The 20,066-nt window shown below is 43.1% G+C and overlaps 1 protein-coding gene across 1 annotated transcript in view; it reads right to left on the bottom strand.

The window, feature by feature from the left end:
* The window catches only part of LOC137647209 (BRCA1-associated RING domain protein 1-like), a 44,602-nt gene that overhangs the window by 8,041 nt on the left and 16,495 nt on the right, over positions 1–20,066 (bottom strand). The window contains exons 6-8 of the mRNA XM_068380545.1: positions 13,975–14,178; positions 5,367–5,479; positions 3,729–3,850 (exon numbers count right to left, since the gene is read on the bottom strand). Coding sequence (XP_068236646.1) covers positions 3,729–3,850; positions 5,367–5,479; positions 13,975–14,178 — 439 coding nt within the window. The remainder of the gene's footprint in view (positions 1–3,728; positions 3,851–5,366; positions 5,480–13,974; positions 14,179–20,066) is intronic.

A 20,066-nucleotide genomic window follows, 5' to 3' on the forward strand; every position in this document is an offset into this window, starting at 1 on the left:
TGCAAGGAGCTGTTGGCAGTTCATCTGGCCTTGAAAAGCTTCGAGTATCTCCTTCGAGGCAAAGTGGTGGAAGTAAACTCGGACAACACCACGGCCTTGGCGTACATCTCCAAACAAGGAGGTACCCACTCACTGACGTTGTACGAGATCGCAAGGGACCTGCTCATCTGGTCAAAAGGTCAAGACATCTCCCTAGTAACGAGGTTCATCCAAGGCGACTTGAACGTCATAGCAGATTGTCTCAGTCGGAAAGGGCAAGTAATTCCAACCGAATGGACCCTCCACAAGGATGTGTGCAAGAGACTTTGGGCCACTTGGGGTAAACCATCCATAGATCTCTTTGCAACCTCGCTGACCAAGAGGCTTCCAATCTATTACTCTCCAGTCCCGGACCCAGCAGCAATACATATAGATGCTTTCCTCCTAGATTGGTCACATCTGGATCTCTACGCATTCCCACCGTTCAAGATTGTCAACAAGGTACTGCAGAAGTTCGCCTCTCACGAAGGGACAAGGTTGACGTTAGTTGCTTCCCTCTGGCCCGCGAGAGAATGGTTCACCGAGATACTTCGATGGTTAGTAGACGTTCCCAGAAGTCTTCCTCTAAGGGTAGACCTTCTACGTCAGCCACACGTAAAGAAGGTACTCCAAAGCCTCCACGCTCTTCGTCTGACTGCCTTCAGACTATCGAAAGACTCTCGAGAGCTAGAGGCTTTTCGAAGGAGGCACCCAGTGCGATTGCTAGAGCAAGGAGAGCGTCTTCCATTAGAGTCTACCAATCGAAGTGGGAAGTCTTCCGAGACTGGTGCAAGTCAGTTTCTGTATCCTCGACCAGTACCTCTGTAGCTCAAATAGCTGATTTTCTCTTATACCTGAGAAAAGGACGATCCCTTTCAGCTCCCACTATCAAGGGCTACAGAAGCATGTTGGCATCGGTCTTCCGGCATAGAGGCTTAGATCTTTCCAACATAAAGATCTGCAAGACCTCCTTAAGTCTTTTGAGACCACCAAGGAGCGTCGTTTAGCTACCCCTGGATGGAATTTAGACGTGGTTCTAAGATTCCTCATGTCAGACAGGTTGGAGCCGTTACAATCAGCCTCCCTGAAAGATCTCACTCTTAAGACTCTTTTCCTGGTATGCTTAGCCTCGGCTAAAAGAGTCAGTGAGATTCATGCCTTCAGCAAGAACATCGGATTTTCGTCGGAAAAAGCCACTTGTTCGCTGCAACTTGGTTTTCTAGCCAAAAATGAGCTGCCTTCTCGGCCTTGGCCTAAATCTTTCGATATTCCGAGCTTATCGGAGATCGTAGGCAATGAACTAGAAAGAGTCTTATGCCCTGTTAAAGCTCTTAAGTTCTATTTAAAGCGTACTAAACCTTTACGAGGCCAATCTGAAGCTTTATGGTGTTCAGTTAAGAGACCATCCTTGCCTATGTCAAAGAATGCTTGGTCAGACTTTATCAGATTGTTAATACGAGAAGCTCATTCACATCTGAGTGAGGAAGACCGAACTTTGCTTAAGGTGAAGACGCACGAAGTTAGAGCTGTAACAACTTCCGTGGCCTTTAAGCAAAATATATCTCTGCAAAGTATAATGGACGCAACCTATTGGAGAAGCAAGTCAGTGTTCGCGTCATTTTACTTGAAAGATGTCCAGTCTCTTTACGAGAACTGCTACACACTGGGACCATTCGTAGCAGCGAGTGCAGTAGTGGGTGAGGGCTCAACCACTACAATTCCCTAATTCCATATCCTTTTAATCTGTCTCTTGAAATGTTGTTTTTTATGGGTTGTCCGGAAGGCTAAGAAGCCTTTCGCATCCTGGTTGATTTGGCGGGTGGTCAAAGTCATTTCTTGAGAGCGCCCAGATTAGGGGTTTGAGGAGGTCCTGTTGTATGGGTTGCAGCCCTTGATACTTCAGCTCCTAGGGGTCTGTCAGCATCCTAAGAGGATCGCGAGGCTCCGTAAGGAAGACGTACTTATAAGGCAGAGTAATCATCTAAGTCGACTTCCTTACCAGGTGCCTATTTATTTTGTTTTTGTTATTTTGATAACTTCTAAAATGAAATAAAAACTCTTAGCTCATAAGATGTAAACATATTTAACTGGTCTCTACCCACCACCCTGGGTGTGAATCAGCTATATATTCACCGGCTAAGTTAAATATTTAAAAATGATATTTTAATTATAAAATAAATTTTTGAATATACTTACCCGGTGAATATAAATTAAACGGCCCTCCCTTCCTCCCCAATAGAGACGCAGTGGGATGAGGAGAAAATTGAGTCTTTGTTTACATAGAGTTTGGTATCTGGCCGACAGTTGGCGCTGATGAGCACACCCGCAACCTGTATAGCGATCGCTAGCGAGTTTTTTTGTACAGTTTTTTGTCTGTCGAGCAACAGAGTTGCAGCTATATATTCACCGGGTAAGTATATTCAAAAATTTATTTTATAATTAAAATATCATTTTTCAATAATAATTCATCACAAATTTTCAGCACTTTTTTATGAGGGATGAGATCAAAATCTGGATTTAGTAACAGGAATGACATTAATTATGAAGTCATTTGATAAAAACTTTCAAGATACTCAAGAGGGAAAATAACAATACTTTAAGTAGCTTTTACCTAAGGTAGTACCCAAAATAGTCAATAGATAGACACTAAAGCTAAAAAATTTCCAAACCAGCCAGAGTGAAAACCTCCCCACAAATATGACTGTCTAGATGAGGGTAGGAATTGTACTAGTCTGTTTAAGAATAGATTAAATAATGACTGAAATACTTCTGAGGTTTATTAACTACTTTTTCAAGGAATCTACTTGGATAAACAAGTAAGTCTTGGAAGTACCTCTATCCTTATAATGTTTTTAAAGTAATAAAAATTGAACTTTACTGATAATAGTTGTCACATCTATACTTGTAGTCATCATGCTGACATCAACAAAACCACCGGCTTCCCAACCTCTTTACAAAATAAATTTATTTGATTCCCTCTCTTCACCCCTCCCATGATGCCTCGTAGACCCCATAGATGGTGCCAAAGGGTGAAAACACCACAGATGCTATCAAGAACATATAATTGGAGAAGTTGCAAATTTGTATATACAGTATCCTAAAAATGTCTCTTGACATCACTAAAAAATGTAGGGAGGAGGGTTGGAAATAGATAACTACATACAGTATATAGTAAAGTAATGATATACTGTATTAAATTTATTTATTGAAATTCCCCTTGTATCAATTAACCTTACCTTGTGGTAATCATGCTGATTACTAAACACTTTAGAAGGTGGGTATGTGATGGAAAGCAAAAATAAGACAAACATAATCAACTTTACTTGACTAGCCTAAACTAACCAACTTTTTTTTTTATTATCATCTGCAATATGACTTTTTTTTTTCTTGGGTTACCTTGAGGGTTCAGGTGTAATATGACGATAAATTTTAAACTGAATGATAATGTTAAAAGAACGTCATTATAGGCAAGAAAATTATATGGAATTACAGTAGTTGTAGAGTATCTTCAATATTCTAGGGTAAGTTAAATTAATACACAAAGACTTAAGAGGCATCTGAAAAAATTGAGAAGTGCAATCAACAGATTACAGTATGTGCACAACTACAGTATTCATATAAAAATCTATACAGTATTATGAACAAGAATATCAACTTTCTTCATAATCATATATTGAACATGACAGAAAAAACAAATATATGTGTCTTACCATTTTGGCTGCATTCATTCTTGCATGCGTTGGAGCATTACCGCCTGAACCATGGCTGGATCCTCGAACCTCATAGGGCTCCGGATTCAAAGCTAATCCTTGAGCAAGACATTCATTCATCCCTAAAATAAACATTACAGATTGGTTACTTATTGGTCTGGTTAAATAACTTATAAATGATAACAACAGCAAAGGAAAAAATAAAATTATGAAAAAACTATGAAAAACACTCATACTAATTTTGACTAAAACTATTGCAATGTTGGAGGAGATATCCTTTAACATACATACATACATATACTAAGGCACTTCCCCCAATTTTTGGGGGTTAGCCGACATCAAACAAATGAAACAAAAAAGGGGACGTCTCCTCTCTACGTTCCTCCCAGCCTGACATGGGACTCAACCGAGTTCGGCTGGTACTGCTAGGGTGGCACAGCCCACCCTCCCACATATCCCTTAACGTAATGTAAAAATATTCTAAACCTTTAATTAGGTACAATATCTGATAGGGTAGCACTGATCTCTTATTATTATACTACAGTACACATCAAATAATTTTTTCAAGACTAACTTGTGGCCTTTTATCTTACAAATTCTTCACAACTTAAAATATAACAAACACTGATACATGGAAAATGTAAAGAATAAACTTTAACAGTAACTTTCCCTTTTACATCTTAATTCCAAAATAAAGTCATCTTTTGGTCTATTCAAATTCCTAACCCTTCATTATCCAATATCAGTGAGGAATTCAGAATTTAACAATTTTGCATAACCCAACTACTGCAGCTGTATAAAAGTACAACAAAAAGATCTCTCAAACCAGAAGAAATTTTTCTTTTTTGTAATCTGGAGTTGGTGGAAGGTTGTTGCAAGCAGTGAAAAGTTTCTACAAAGGTAGTAAAGCATGTGTTAGGATAGGAAATGGAGTAAGCGATAGGTTTCCAGTTAGAGTGGGACTGAGACAGGGATGTGTGATGTCACCGAGGTTGTTTAACTTGTATGTTGATGGAGTGGTGAGAGAGGTGAATGCTCGAGTGCTTGGACGAGGATTGAAACTGGTAGACGAGAATGACCATGAATGGGAGGTAAATCAGTTGTTGTTTGCGAACGATACTGTACTGGTTGCAGACACAGAAGAGAAGCTTGGCCGATTAGTGACAGAATTTGGAAGGATGTGTGAGAGAAGGAAGTTGAGAGTTAATGTGGGTAAGAGTAAGGTTATGAGATGTACGAGAAGGGAAGGTGGTGCGAGGTTGAATGTCATGTTGAATGGAGAGTTACTTGAGGAGGTGGATCAGTTTAAGTACTTAGGGTCTGTTGTTGCAGCAAATGGTGGAGTGGAAGCAGATGTACGTCAGCGAATGAATGAAGGATGCAAAGTGTTGGGGGCAGTTAAGGGAGTAGTAAAAAATAGAGGGTTGGGCATGAATGTAAAGAGAGTTCTGTATGAGAAAGTGATTTTACCAACTGTGTGTGACCACAGGGTCACCTTATAATGACTTGTGTGGGAAGACAGTAGCAAAAATAAATGTGATACTGCCTGAAGGATTTCCTGCATTCAATCACAAAAGAATAAATATAGAAGTTAATAAAAACTCAAAATAATAAAGCATGGGAAAAAAATCCACTTACAATTTTGTGAGACTATCCATTTGCCCGAAACAATCCCCATGAAGTACTCAGGTGTTTTATTCAAAACAGCTCCGTCAGACGAGCAATTAAGGATGATGTGTGAAACTTCTGGACTAAAAAAGAAAGAAAGATGTTATTTTCATTAGTAAAATAAATTTTTGAATATACTTACCCGATGATCATGTAGCTGTCAACTCCGTTGCCCGACAGAAATCTACGGTCGGGATACGCCAGCGCCATCTGTGGTCAGGTACTCAAGTACTTCTTGTCAACAAGACCTCAATTTTCTCCTCGGTCCACTGGTTCTCTATGGGGAGGAAGGGCGGGTCCTTTAAATCATGATCATCGGGTAAGTATATTCAAAAATTTATTTTACTAATGAAAATAACATTTTTCAATATTAATCTTACCCGATGATCATGTAGCTGATTCACACCCAGGGTGGTGGGTGGAGACCAGCATACATGTTAACAAAGAAGCTAAGTATCCCGTATTACATTTTATTAGTTATTCAAAATAACAATATAAAATAAATAAGTACCTGGTAAGGAAGTCGACTTGAACCATTACTCTGCCTTTATTAAGTACGTCTTCCTTACTGAGCGTAGCGGTCCTCTTAGGATGCTGAACAACTCTTAGGTGCTGAAGTATAAAGGGCTGCAACCCATACAACAGGACCTCATCACAACTTCTAACCTAGGCGCTTCTCAAGAAAGAATTGACCACCCGCCAAATCAACCAGGATGCGGAAGGCTTCTTAGCCGACCGTACAACCCAAAAACAACAATAAAAAGTATTCAAGAGAAAGGTTAAAAAAGGTTATGGGATTATGGGAATGTAGTGGCTGAACCCTCACCTACTACTGCACTCGCTGCTACGAATGGTCCCAGGGTGTAGCAGTTCTCGTAAAGAGACTGGACATCTTTGAGGTAGAATGATGCGAACACTGACTTGCTTCTCCAATAGGTTGCATCCATAACACTCTGCAGAGAACGGTTCTGTTTGAAGGCCACTGAAGTAGCCACAGCTCTCACTTCATGTGTCCTTACCTTCAGCAAAGCAAGGTCTTCTTCCTTCAGATGAGAATGAGCTTCTCTAATCAGAAGCCTGATGTAGTAAGAAACTGCGTCCTTAGACATTGGTAGCGAAGGCTTCTTAACAGCACACCATAAGGCTTCCGATTGTCCTCGTAAGGGTTTAGACCTCTTTAGATAGTACCTAAGAGCTCTAACTGGGCAAAGTACTCTCTCCAGTTCGTTACCCACCAAGTTGGATAGGCTAGGGATCTCGAACGATTTAGGCCAAGGACGTGAAGGAAGCTCGTTTTTAGCCAAAAAACCGAGCTGCAAGGAACATGTAGCCGTTTCAGATGTGAAACCTATGTTCCTGCTGAAGGCGTGGATCTCACTTACTCTTTTAGCTGTTGCTAGGCACACGAGGAAAAGAGTTTTTAATGTGAGGTCCTTAAAAGAGGCTGATTGGAGCGGTTCAAATCTAGATGACATAAGGAACCTTAGGACTACGTCTAGATTCCAGCCTGGAGTGGACAACCGACGTTCCTTTGAGGTCTCAAAAGACCTAAGGAGGTCCTGTAGATCTTTGTTGGTGGAAAGATCCAAGCCTCTGTGGCGGAAAACCGCTGCCAACATACTTCTGTAACCCTTGATCGTAGGAGCTGATAGGGATCTAACGTTCCTTAGATGTAACAGGAAGTCAGCAATTTGGGTTACAGTGGTACTGGTTGAGGAAACTGCATTGGCCTTGCACCAACTTCGGAAGACTTCCCATTTAGATTGATAGACTCTGAGAGTGGATGTCCTCCTTGCTCTGGCAATCGCTCTGGCTGCCTCCTTCGAAAAGCCTCTAGCTCTTGAGAGTCTTTCGATAGTCTGAAGGCAGTCAGACGAAGAGCGTGGAGGTTTGGGTGTACCTTCTTTACGTGAGGTTGACGCAGAAGGTCCACTTTTAGAGGGAGAGTCCTGGGAACGTCGACCAGCTATTGCAGTACCTCTGTGAACCATTCTCTCGCGGGCCAGAGGGGAGCAACCAACGTCAGCCGTGTCCCTTTGTGAGAGGCGAACTTCTGAAGTACCCTGTTGACAATCTTGAACGGCGGGAATGCATACAGGTCGAGATGGGACCAATCCAGCAGAAAGGCATCCACGTGAACTGCTGCTGGGTCTGGAATCGGAGAACAATACAATGGGAGCCTCTTGGTCATCGAGGTAGCGAACAGATCTATGGTTGGCTGACCCCACAGGGTCCAAAGTCTGCTGCAAACATTCTTGTGAAGGGTCCACTCTGTGGGGATGACCTGACCCTTCCGGCTGAGGCGATCTGCCATGACATTCATATCGCCCTGAATGAACCTCGTTACCAGCGTGAGCCTTCGATCTTTTGACCAAATGAGGAGGTCCCTTGCGATCTCGAACAACTTCCTCGAATGAGTCCCCCCCTGCTTGGAGATGTAAACCAAGGCTGTGGTGTTGTCGGAGTTCACCTCCACCACCTTGTTTAGCTGGAGGGACTTGAAGTTTATTAAGGCCAGATGAACCGCCAACAACTCCTTGCAATTGATGTGAAGTGTCCTTTGCTCCTGATTCCATGTTCCCGAGCATTCCTGTCCGTCCAATGTCGCACCCCAGCCCGAGTCTGATGCGTCCGAGAAGAGACGGTGGTCGGGGGTCTGAACAGCTAACGAAAGACCTTCCTTGAGAAGAATGCTGTTCTTCCACCACGTTAGAGTAGACCTCATCTCTTCTGAAACAGGAACTGAGACCGTCTCTAGCGTCATGTCCTTTATCCAGTGAGCAGCAAGATGATACTGAAGGGGGCGGAGGTGGAGTCTCCCTAACTCAATGAACATGGCCAGCGATGAAAGTGTCCCTGTTAGACTCATCCACTGCCTGACTGAGCATCGGTTCCTTCTCAGCATGCTCAGGATGCACTCTAGGGCTTGGTTGATCCTTGGGGCCGACGGAAAAGCCCGAAAAGCTCGACTCTGAATCTCCATACCCAGGTAAACAATGGTCTGGGATGGGACGAGCTGGGACTTCTCTAAATTGACCAGGAGGCCCAGTTCCTTGGTCAGATCCATAGTCCATCTGAGATTCTCCAGACAACGACGACTTGTGGGAGCTCTTAAAAGCCAGTCGTCTAAATAGAGGGAGGCTCTGATGTCTGCCAAGTGAAGGAATTTCGCAATATTCCTCATCAGTCTCGTAAACACAAGAGGTGCCGTGCTTAGGCCAAAGCACAGGGCTTGGAACTGGTACACAACCTTTCCAAAGACGAATCTTAGGAAAGGTTGGGAGTCTGGATGGATGGGGACGTGAAAGTATGCGTCTTTCAGGTCTAACGAGACCATCCAGTCCTCCTGCCTGACCGCTGCTAGGACCGACTTCGTCGTCTCCATCGTGAACGTCTGCTTGGTGACATAAGCATTGAGAGCACTGACGTCCAGCACCGGTCTCCAACCTCCTGTCTTCTTGGCTACAAGGAAGAGACGGTTGTAAAAGCCCGGGGATTGATGATCCCGGACTATGACCACTGCTTCCTTTTGTAGCAAGAGCGACACCTCTTGTTGCAACGCTAGCCTCTTGTCCTTCTCCTTGTAGTTGGGAGAGAGGTTGATGGGAGATGTAGTTAGAGGGGGATTGAGGCAGAACGGAATTCTGTATCCCTCCCTTAGCCACTTCATAGACTGAGCGTCTGCACCTCTGCTCTCCCAAGCTTGCCAGAAGGTCTTGAGTCTGGCTCCTACTGTTGTCTGGAGAGGAAGGCAGTCAAAACTTGCCTTTTGCGGACTTGGAACCCTTCTTGGACTTGCCTCTGTGACTGTCTGCACGGGTACCTCCTCTGCTGGAGGCTCTGCCACGAAAGGGCGGGATGAACCTAGAAGCAGGTGTATCAGCTGCTAAAGGGCGGAAGGGTCTAGGCACGGAAGGTAAGGGTTTAGCCTTACGTGCAGAAGAAGCCATGAGGTCATGCGTATCCTTCTGGATAAGAGAGGCAGCCATCCCCTTAATCAACTCCTCCGGAAACAGACACTTGGAGAGAGGAGCAAACAGCAACTCTGACTTCTGGCAAGGAGTGATACCAGCAGATAAGAAGGAGCACAGATGTTCTCTCTTCTTGAGGACCCCTGATACATATGAAGCCGCAAGCTCACCAGACCCATCCCGTATTGCCTTGTCCATGCTGGACATGATCAGCATGGCCGAGTCCTTGTCAGAAGGGGAAGTCTTCCTGCTTAAGGCTCCCAAACACCAATCGAGGAAGTTGAAAATCTCGAAGGCACGGAAGACTCCCTTCAACAAATGATCAAGATCGGAAAGTGACCAGCAGATCTTCGGACGTCTCATAGCCAACCTGCGGGGAGAGTCAACCAGACTTGAGAAGTCGGCCTGGGCAGAGGCAGGAACCCCCAAGCCAGGTTCCTCTCCCGTGGCATACCAGACGCTCGACTTAGAAGCCAGCTTGGGAGGAAGAAACACAAAAGAGGTCCTTCCCAGTTGCCTCTTGGAAAGCAACCAGTCCCCCATAACCCTCAAAGCTCTCCTTGATGATCTGGCGAGAACAAGCTTGGTAAAGGCAGGCGCAGCAGACTGCATGCCCATAGCAAACTCGGAGGGCGGAGAACGAGGGGTTGCAGACACAAAGTGTTCAGGATACAGTTCTCTGAACAAAGCAAGGACCTTGCGAAAGTCTAAGGAGGGTGGCGAAGACTTGGGTCCTTCAACATCAGAGTGAGGATCATCCAGATGAGCAGCTTCATCCTCCGATACATCCTCATCCGAAAGGTGAGTTGTGAGTGGCAAAGGCATAGTAGCAAGCTGAGCGGCTGAATCCTGCAGAACGGGTGCACGCGTACCTGCGGATCCATCATCATGCCTCTGCTGGACAGACTGTGAGCTGGCAACAACAAAAGCAGAGGGCTGGTGTGTGGGAGGGTCTGCGGTGGGCTGAGGAGCATGCGGTGTGGTATGCAGAGCATGCTGTAAGGCATGCGGCTCATGCTGCATGGTATGCGGCTCATGCTGCATGGGATGCGGCTCATGCTGCATGGTATGCGGCTCATGCTGCATGGTATGAGGCTCATGCTGCATGGTATGCGGAGCATGCTGTAAGGTCTGCAGAGCATGCTGCATGGGCTGAGGAGAATGCCGCATAGTGCTGGAACCCGGCAACTCCCGATGCGGCAGCTCACGCATGTTAGCAGATGGTGCAGCAAGAACATGCGTCTGGCAGTGAGGACTGCGCATCGGTGGAGGAGCTCTCACAGGTAGGGTGTGGGAGCAGGCAGCCGCAGTATCTGCAGAGCGCACAACCTCTGCGGGTTGTAGAATAACAGGAGGTGTGTTAACCTTCTCTGCATGATACTCCTGCATAAAAGCCGCAAGCTGAGACTGCATAGTCTGCAGCATGGACCACTTAGGGTCTACTGTGGTTGGAGCAACATCAGACGGTGCAGAGGCCTGTTGAGGGACCACTCTACCTCTCTTGGGAGGTGTGCAGTCATCAGAGGACTGCGGCGAGTCCGAACTGACCCAGTGGCTACACCTGGGCCATTGGACTAGCTCGGAAGGGACCTTACGTTTGAGCGGTCGTGAGACCTTAGTCCACCGTTTCCTCCTGGAAACCTCTTCCACAGACGAGGAATGTAAGGGCTCATTCGTCTGGGAGTGGAAGGGACGATCCTTAGCAGATGCGTCCGCAACCACTGAGGATACATCCGTGCGCCGATCAAGGCCTGCCGAACCCTTTGGTCCTTCGACATTGCTTCTCCCCTGGGCTTGGGAGCTTGCAAGAGGTCCCGGACTGGGAGGACGACTGGCACGCACAGATGTATCCTCATGCGCAACACTGACACTGACACTATGCACAGCACTAGCACTAACACTTCCCACTGCACTCTTCGCTTTCAGCTCTCTGACATCTGCCAAGAGCTGATTACGGTCACTAACCAACGACTCCACCTTATCACCGAGAGCCTGAATGGCACGCAACATATCAGCCATTGCAGGCTGAGCACTCGTAGCAGGTTCGGGAGTCACCACCACAGGGGAAGGAAAAGGTTGAGGGGCATGGGGAGAGGAAAAATCCACAGAGCGAGAAGAACTCCTCCTATCTCTCTCCTTCTCTAACCTACGTGTATATCTGAGGAATTCATTAAAATCGAATTCCGAAAGCCCAGCACATTCCCCACATCGATCTTCCAATTGACAGGATTTTCCCCTACAATTGGAACATACGGTGTGAGGATCAACAGAGGCCTTCGGAAGACGCCTATTACAAGTCCTAACACTACATTGCCTGTATTTAGGAACTTGGGAATGGTCAGACATCTTGAATTTAGAAGTATAGCAAAGATCGTTAACCAATGAATCAAATTAATTCCAAAAGCTTGCTAAGCTAAGGATAAAGCTTCCTGTACAGCGAAGGCTAAATTTCAGAGCAAATACTTCACCAATTCGTGAACAAAAGACTCCAAAATCAACAGCGTATCCATGTAGGTCTTGCCGGCGGCACGACAGAGGAAAAATTGAGGTCTTGTTGACAAGAAGTACTTGAGTACCTGACCACAGATGGCGCTGTTGTGTACACCCCCACCTGTATAGCGATCGCTGGCGTATCCCGACCGTAGATTTCTGTCGGGCAACGGAGTTGACAGCTACATGATCATCGGGTAAGATTAATATTGAAAAATAGAAATAATATACTGTACATATAAGCAGGCATATGATATGCTATTTCAGTAGTTCAAACAATTATATCAATTTCATTTTCAATCTTTCAATCTGAAATAACAAAATATTTAAGTACCCAAAATTTTTTTAATTTTTGCAAATAAAAGAAAATACAAATAGAGTAAGGGTAAGTTAAGAAACATAAATATTGTCCTCATACAAAATTAAATATGTGAGTAAGAAAAAAGAAAGCAGTGGTAAAAAGTATTTCAAAGTATTAAACATAAACAAAACTGCAAGGAAAATTATTACCCATTTTATAGGTAAAAGGAAAAGAGAACTTGAGGTACTAAATAGTGTGGCAATTTGGCACCGCCATGCTATTATCATAAAATAGGGGATTCAGTGCTATGAAGCTTCATCTATGGTGGATAACGGGGGAGGGTGGGCTGTGGCACCCATAGCAGCACCAGCAGAACTCGGTTGAGTCTCTTGTCAGGCTGGGAGGACGTAGAAAGGAGAGGTCCCCCTTTTCTGTTTCAATTGTTTGTGGTCGGCTACCCACCAAAAATTGGGGGAAGTGCCTTGGTATATGTATGTACGTATGTATGTAGTTTAATGAGAACATAGTTACTCTATATTCATAGACTAATATGTATCACAAATTAAAAGTGGAAATTGGAATTAGATAAAACTTAAGAAGTTGGACAGCTACGTAGGAAGAGATTATAGGGAACATATGCATAGTGAATACAGACCTTTAAAGAACTTTTAGTAAAATTTAATAGATAGGTGACTATAAAGTCACCTTGACACTTGCAAGATTTTCCCCCCACACAATTTGCACAATGCATCTTGGAAAGACATGCCATTAATATGTGCAGAGAGCATTGTTTTTTGCCTTGTTGCACTGTACATGCATAAGTTATGCACTGTGTACGCAAAGTTGGGTCAAAATTGGCCGTATTTGTCGGTATTGAGATACAATGGCACTACTGTACTTGTTTACGCATTGGTCAAGTTAAATATCGACATGCATTGTCACTCACCATCAGCAATGTTTGCACAGAGCTCGCACAGTACTCACGCATGGTTCATGCATGTGACAAGCAAAGGGTACAAACATTCAAGAACATTTTTGTCAGCTTATTTTGAAACATTTCAAAATTCTATTAACCTAATGCCACCCCCTTCACATAATCCACCTAAAGACTTTAATCACCGATACGATGCATTGCGGAAACGAAAATCGTGCAAGTGTCTAGGTGGCTTGAGTGACAACAACACAGAGTGTGGCTTCTACGTTTAATGTGGATGTTCATGATCTGCTGAGCAAGTAATAAGCAATACTTTGGGATTTGGATTAATGAAATTTGGCAGTACTGTGGTTAGGGGTACAGAAACTAAAGGGATTAACAATCAAGAGAGTACACATAGCATAATGCAATTAACCTTATAAGTTTTAATAATTACACAGAACTATACCACACTCATCCACAACATAGTAGAGTACAAGCCAATATGAAAAATTGTGACATTATAACTAACAGCTACCATTTAGAAATAGAATTTTAATAATAGAATTTATTATTTCTTTTTTCACCTGACGTTCATACAGCTTTATCTACGCAAGTGAAGCTTTTGAGGATAAAGCTATATGAACCTCAATTGAGTTTAATAGAAATAATTGCTTCCTTCTTTAAGTGATGATTCTATTCTCAGCTAACAGTACATACTTTCAGGCAGCATTATAAGTAAAGCATTGGTCACACTGATTAATGCTATTCAATAATACTACCTCATTCATCCACAATACATTTTTAAAAGCATTTGAAATCTACAAAACCCTACATAAGTAAAATATCTAAAACTACTAATTCTTCACTTATGCAAACAAGACTCCATCATGAAAGTTTTACCGGAATTCTGAAATTAAGCGGGCCCTCATCATCTTGGAAAACTGTTCTAAATTCTTGGACTGGGCCGGACTTAATCCAGATCCTAAGAGTACCATCTTCTCCAAATACGGGGGCATAAAAGGTGGCTTCGTTATCCTACTGTCCAAGGGTGTGTCTAAAGCAGCAGATATTTCTTCAGCTCCCATGCACAGTGATGCTAGTGACCTAATAAAAATTGAGAATGGTAACTAAAAATATACAGAAAATCTCAAACTATAATGGCACTGGACAAGAAAGTAAATTGTATCTAACAAAATTTTAAAAGCACCGACATACTTTTATGTTCCAGACCAACGACTTTGTAAAAGTAACTTATTTATAAAAACGAAGAATATGCATCATACAAACATGCCTTTTATTCTACTACTATCTTTCAGTCCCATTACAAGCAAATACAAATTGGTCAATAACCAGGACTCTACTACACGTACCAAATCGACTTTCTGAAATCAGATAGTCGGCAACTCCTTTAATCCAGCATAATTATAGACACTAACTGAAATGATATTGTTAATAATTTCATTTCATATTAGGAATCTCAGACTTTAGAATGTCGCATAACTAAAAATTGCCACTGCGTTCCCTTGTATAAACGTTTAAAAGAATTATCCCCCACTCATTATTCTTCAATTGCAAATACTGTAGAGTTAAATAAACACCATCTCAATTCATGTACAACTAAAAGTAATTTCTATTTGGAATAAACATATGTGTAGTCTTGATGTGATAATACTGTAGTTAATGCAATACTGTATTACTCAATATTACCAAGATAATAATAGTAAAAGGCTAATGCAAGACATAAAAAGCAGTAAAAATAAATATGAACATTACGTACACTTAACTGAAAATAATTACATTAGGCTAAAACAAAAATAGGCTAAAAGTAGAAATCAACACGATATCCACTACACTCACCAGAACCAGAATGTTGAACAGTCCTCTTCACCCACAAATGTGTAATGCAAAGGGAGAATGTTTAAATGCATAATTCAGTTTTTTTTTTTTTTCTTCTTTTTTTTTTTGTATTCTCTCATTTTCAGCAGCACATTTATTCGATCAAAAATAGTTAGGTAGATCATTGTGCCTAGAGAGCTCAAGAGATAACAAATAGTTTGGATAACCTTTTTCTAATCAATATATTAAAAAAAATTTAGAGATCCTTTTCATAGTAAATATTACGGTGTTCATTGTATTCGTAAACGTTTTCCTCTTCAATTTTTCTTGATTGTAGTTTGTATGTATTACCGGTAATTAACATTTTAACTTTAAATATTATCTGGTGATTCATATGCAGTCTTATATTCAGGTTTTTGCAATCATACATCACAAAACTTAAATTAGGTTTAACCAAGCAAATAAAGTTTTCAACAATTACTATTTTAAATAAACAGTTTAAAAACCAAGCGTGACTGAATTAGTATAACAACTGACAAATGACACTGTAAACACTTCTACTTATATCATGTATGAGAGAATTAGGTTATATCATAAACAATTCTAAAAAAAAAATTATGTTTATGAGCAAACTATAATACAGCTGTATCAATTCTCTCTCTGCAATATCCTTGTGGTGGTTAACCTCTTGGTTGCCAATTTGACAATTTACACGTTTCTTCCTGTATTAGTAAATCATCATCCGAAATTAATCTAAAATTTATTAACATCTCGCTGGTGTATTAAACTCAAATCTTTATTGGAAGGGTTAAGAAATGGAGAGCTTCTATTACAGTGTTCCATAGGTTCAATGAAGCGTAGCCAGCAATGTTTATGTTTAAACTGATGTTAAGCCTGTTGTATTTGTAAACAGAGGGACTCATTTCTGCAGTTAAGGTAAAAGCATCTAAATTTACCCTGCTAAAGTTAAACTGTGATATAATGGCTAAGCTTGCAAGCAAACAAACCTCTCTGCCATCCAAAACATGATACGACCCACAAACTTTAGCTGAAACTTGATCAGAAACATTTGGTGCTAAGAAAATCATACGATATGCCACGCCATCACGTATGTAACACGAGGTTGCCTTTGAGCACTAACTTTAGCGAGTGAGGGATATTAGGATGCAGACATCCAACTAAGTCTTCTACCTCACAATCTAGTTGTTTAAAAGAGCAACTAGGAATGGAGGAATGGGAGGGTTGGGCAGCAGAAGAGTCTGAAGCGAATACTGTAAAGAATTTGAGATTCTAAGAGAGTAACTAAAATCTGTAAGGCACTGTGTCCCATTAGGACCCTTACTGAGAGGGGTACTAATATCACCAGACCTGACTTCAGAAGTCAGGTTAGGGGGGCAACTGGACGATTAAAAGACGACTCGGTGATCTTCCGAGAATTTACAAATTAAGTCGGCGTCAATTACCTAAGATGTCAGGATGCCTGAAAAATGTTATTTTCCTTAGTAAAATAAATTTTTGAATATACTTACCCGATGATCATGTAGCTGTCAACTCTGTTGCCCGACAGAAATCTAAGGTCGGGATACGCCAGCGATCGCTATACAGGTGGGGGTGTACACAACAGCGCCATCTGTGAGCAGGTACTCAAGTACTTCTTGTCAACAAGAACTCAATTTTCTCCTCGGTCCACTGGTTCTCTATGGGGAGGAAGGGAGGGTCCTTAAATTCATGATCATCGGGTAAGTATATTCAAAAATTTATTTTACTAAGGAAAATAACATTTTTCAATATTAATCTTACCCGATGATCATGTAGCTGATTCACACCCAGGGTGGTGGGTGGAGACCAGCATACATGTTAACATTAGAAGCTAAGTATCCCGAGTTTCATTTTAGCAGTTATTCAAAATAACAAACATAAAATAAATAAGTACCTGGTAAGGAAGTCGACTTGAACCATTACTCTGCCTTTTTAAGTACGTCTTCCTTACTGAGCCTAGCGATCCTCTTAGGATGCTGAGCGACTCCTAGGAGCTGAAGTATGAAGGGTTGCAACCCATACTAAAGGTCCTCATCAAAACCTCTAATCTAGGCGCTTCTCAAGAAATGATTTTGACCACCCGCCAAATCAAGTAGGATGCGAAAGGCTTCTTAGCCTTCCGGACAACCCAAAAATATTTCAAGAGAAAGATTAAAAAGGTTCTGGAATTAGGGAATTGTAGTGGTGGAGCCCCCACCACTACTGCACTCGTTGCTACGAATGGTCCCAGAGTGTAGCAATTCTCGTAAAGAGACTGGACATTCTTAAGATAAAAGACGCGAACACTGATTTGCTTTTCCAATAGGTTGCGTCGAATATATTTTGCAGAGATCTATTTTGGTTAAAGGTCACGGAAGTTGTGACAGTTCTAACTTCGTGTGTCCTTACCTTCAGCCAAGCTTGGTCTTCCTCATTCAGAAGGGAATGAGCTTCTCGTATTAACAGTCTGATAAAGAAAAAAAAAAGGGATAAAGAATTCTCTGACATAGGCAAAGATGAATTCTTAACTGAACACCATAAAGCTTCAGACGGGCCTCGTAAAGGTTTTAAAATATAACTTAAGAGCTCTTACAGGACATAATACTCTTTCTAGTTCATTTCCAACCATACGATAAGTTTGGAATATCGAACGATATTGGTCAAGGCCGAGAAGGTAGCTCGTGTTTGGCTAGAAAACCAAGATGTAGAACATGTAGCTGTTTCGGATGAGAATCCGATGTTCTTGCTGAAGGCATGAATCTCACTGACTCTTTTAGCTGTGGTTAAGCATATCAGGAAAAGAGTCTTAAAGGTGAGATCTTTCAGGGAGGCTGATTGAAGTGGTTCGAACCTGTCTAACATAAGGAATCTTAGAACCACGTCTAAATTCCAACCAGGTGTAACCAAACGACGCTCCTTCGTGGTCTCAAAAGACTTAAGGAGGTCCTGTAGATCTTTATTGTTGGAAAGATCTAAGCCTCTGTGACGGAAGACTGATGCCAACATGCTTCTGTAACCCTTGATAGTGGGAGCTGAAAGAGATCGCTCTTTCCTCAGATATAAGAGGAAGTCAGCTATTTGAGTTACAGAGGTACTGGTCGAGGATACAGATACTGACTTGCACCAGTTTTGGAAGATTTCCCACTTCGATTGGTAGACTCTAAGGGTGGATGTTCTCCTTGCTCTAGCAATCGCTCTGGTTGCCTCCTTCGAAAAACCTCTAGTTCTCGAGAGTCTTTCGATACTCTGAAGGCAGTGAGACGAAGAGCGTGGAGGCCTTGGAGTACCTTCTTACGCGTGGCAGACGTAGCAGGTCCACCCTTAGGGGAAGAGTTCTGGGAACGTCTACTAGCCATCGAAGTACCTCGGTAAGTTATTCTCTCGCGGGCCAGAGGGAAGCAACTAGTGTTAACTTTGTCCCTTCGTGAGAGGCGAACTTCTGCAGTACCTTGTTGACAATCTAGAACGGAGGGAATGCATATAGATCTAGATGAGACCAATCTAGTATAAAGGCATCTAAAAGAACTACTGCTGGGTACGGGATAGGTGAGCAAAGTATTGAGAGCCTCCTGGACATCGAGGCTGCGAAGAGATCTATGGTTGGCTGGCCCCAGGTGACCCAAAGTCTCTTGCATACATCCTTGTGGAGGGTTCAATATGGAGGAATTATTGTCCCTTCCTACTGAGACAATCTGCTAAGACATTCAAGTTGCCTTGGAAGAAACTTGTTACTAGCGAAAAGTCTAGACCTGTTGAACAGGTGAGGAGGTCACTTGCGAACTCGTACCATGTCAGAGAGTAGGTCCCTCCTTGTTAGGAGATGTACATCAAAGCAGGGAGTTGTCCGTGTTCACCTCCACTACTTTGCCTTGAAGGAGAGACCTGAAGCTTTTCCAGGTCAGACGTACTGCCAGAAGCTTCTTGCAGTTGAAATGCATTGTCCTTTGACTCGAGTTCCATAATCCCGAGCATTCCCTACCGCCTAAGGTCGCACCCCAGCCTACGTCCGATGCGTCTGAGAAGAGAACGTGGTTGGTAGTCTGAACAGTCAGGGGAAAAACCCTATAAAAGGTTGATAAAGTCCTTTCATCAAGTCAGACCAGACTTATCTTTCCGGAAACCGGGATCGAGACCGCTTCTAGCGTCTTGTCCTTTTCCAGTGAAGAGCTAGATGAAACCGAAGAGGACGGAAGTGTAGTCTTCCAAGTGACACCAATTGAACCACAGATGACAGTGTCCTAACCAGACTCATCCACAGCCTGACAGGGCCGTGTTCCTTCTTCAGCATCTTCTGGATGGATAGCAGGGCTGGGGGTTGATCGTCTTGTTCAGCCATGTCCTCATCAGAGGGTTCCTCATCCGAAACTGATGAGGAAACGGCAACGGAGTGGGCAACGTCTGACTCGCTGAATCCGGTCGCACTGGTGGATGCGTGACGGAGCCGGACACAAGATCATGGTACTGCTGCACAGTCTGTGAATTGTCAACCATGGGGAAGCGAGGAAGTACAGCGACAACCCGAAACTGTCTAGACTGTCTGGGTTGTGCAGACAACCCCTTATCGGGTTGCTGAGGTTGCCGCACTGCGACACAACAAGTCACCTCTGCTGGTTGTTGAACGTCTTCCCAGTGACACACTGAACGTCCACAACCACCTCCGAGAGTCGCTTAACGTCAACGTGCGACTGGCAACCCACACTGGGTCGCACCGGTGGAGGAACCATCTTAACTGGCGGACGTGAGTAGGATACCTCAGCGTCAACAGGGCGTACAACCAACCGGTAGGAAGGTTGTTGGCAAGAAGGTTCTTCTCCGTAAAAAATCCTCTATCAAGGACTAAGCTTGGACTGCATGTCTTGCAACAAAGCCCAAGGTCTATGGGAGCAGGTGTGGCAACAGACGGGGTTAGCGACTGAAGCGGAACCATTTACCCTCCCTGGAAGCATGTTATGCTTTAATTAAAGTCCATAGGAGGCTAAGCAGCTTAAGGCTCCTCTCCAAATGACAGAGTCCTCAAGGGAATATCAGAAGGAGGGAGAACAGCACTTTCTCATCTACAGGAGCCTCAACTCCTGACTGACTAGTTTGCTGCGGGCGAGTGGTGGTAACCACAGTGTGTTGCGGAGGCTGACACACCG

This window comes from Palaemon carinicauda, chromosome 9 (genome assembly GCF_036898095.1).
Source record: "Palaemon carinicauda isolate YSFRI2023 chromosome 9, ASM3689809v2, whole genome shotgun sequence".
Taxonomy (NCBI): Eukaryota; Metazoa; Arthropoda; class Malacostraca; order Decapoda; family Palaemonidae; genus Palaemon; species Palaemon carinicauda.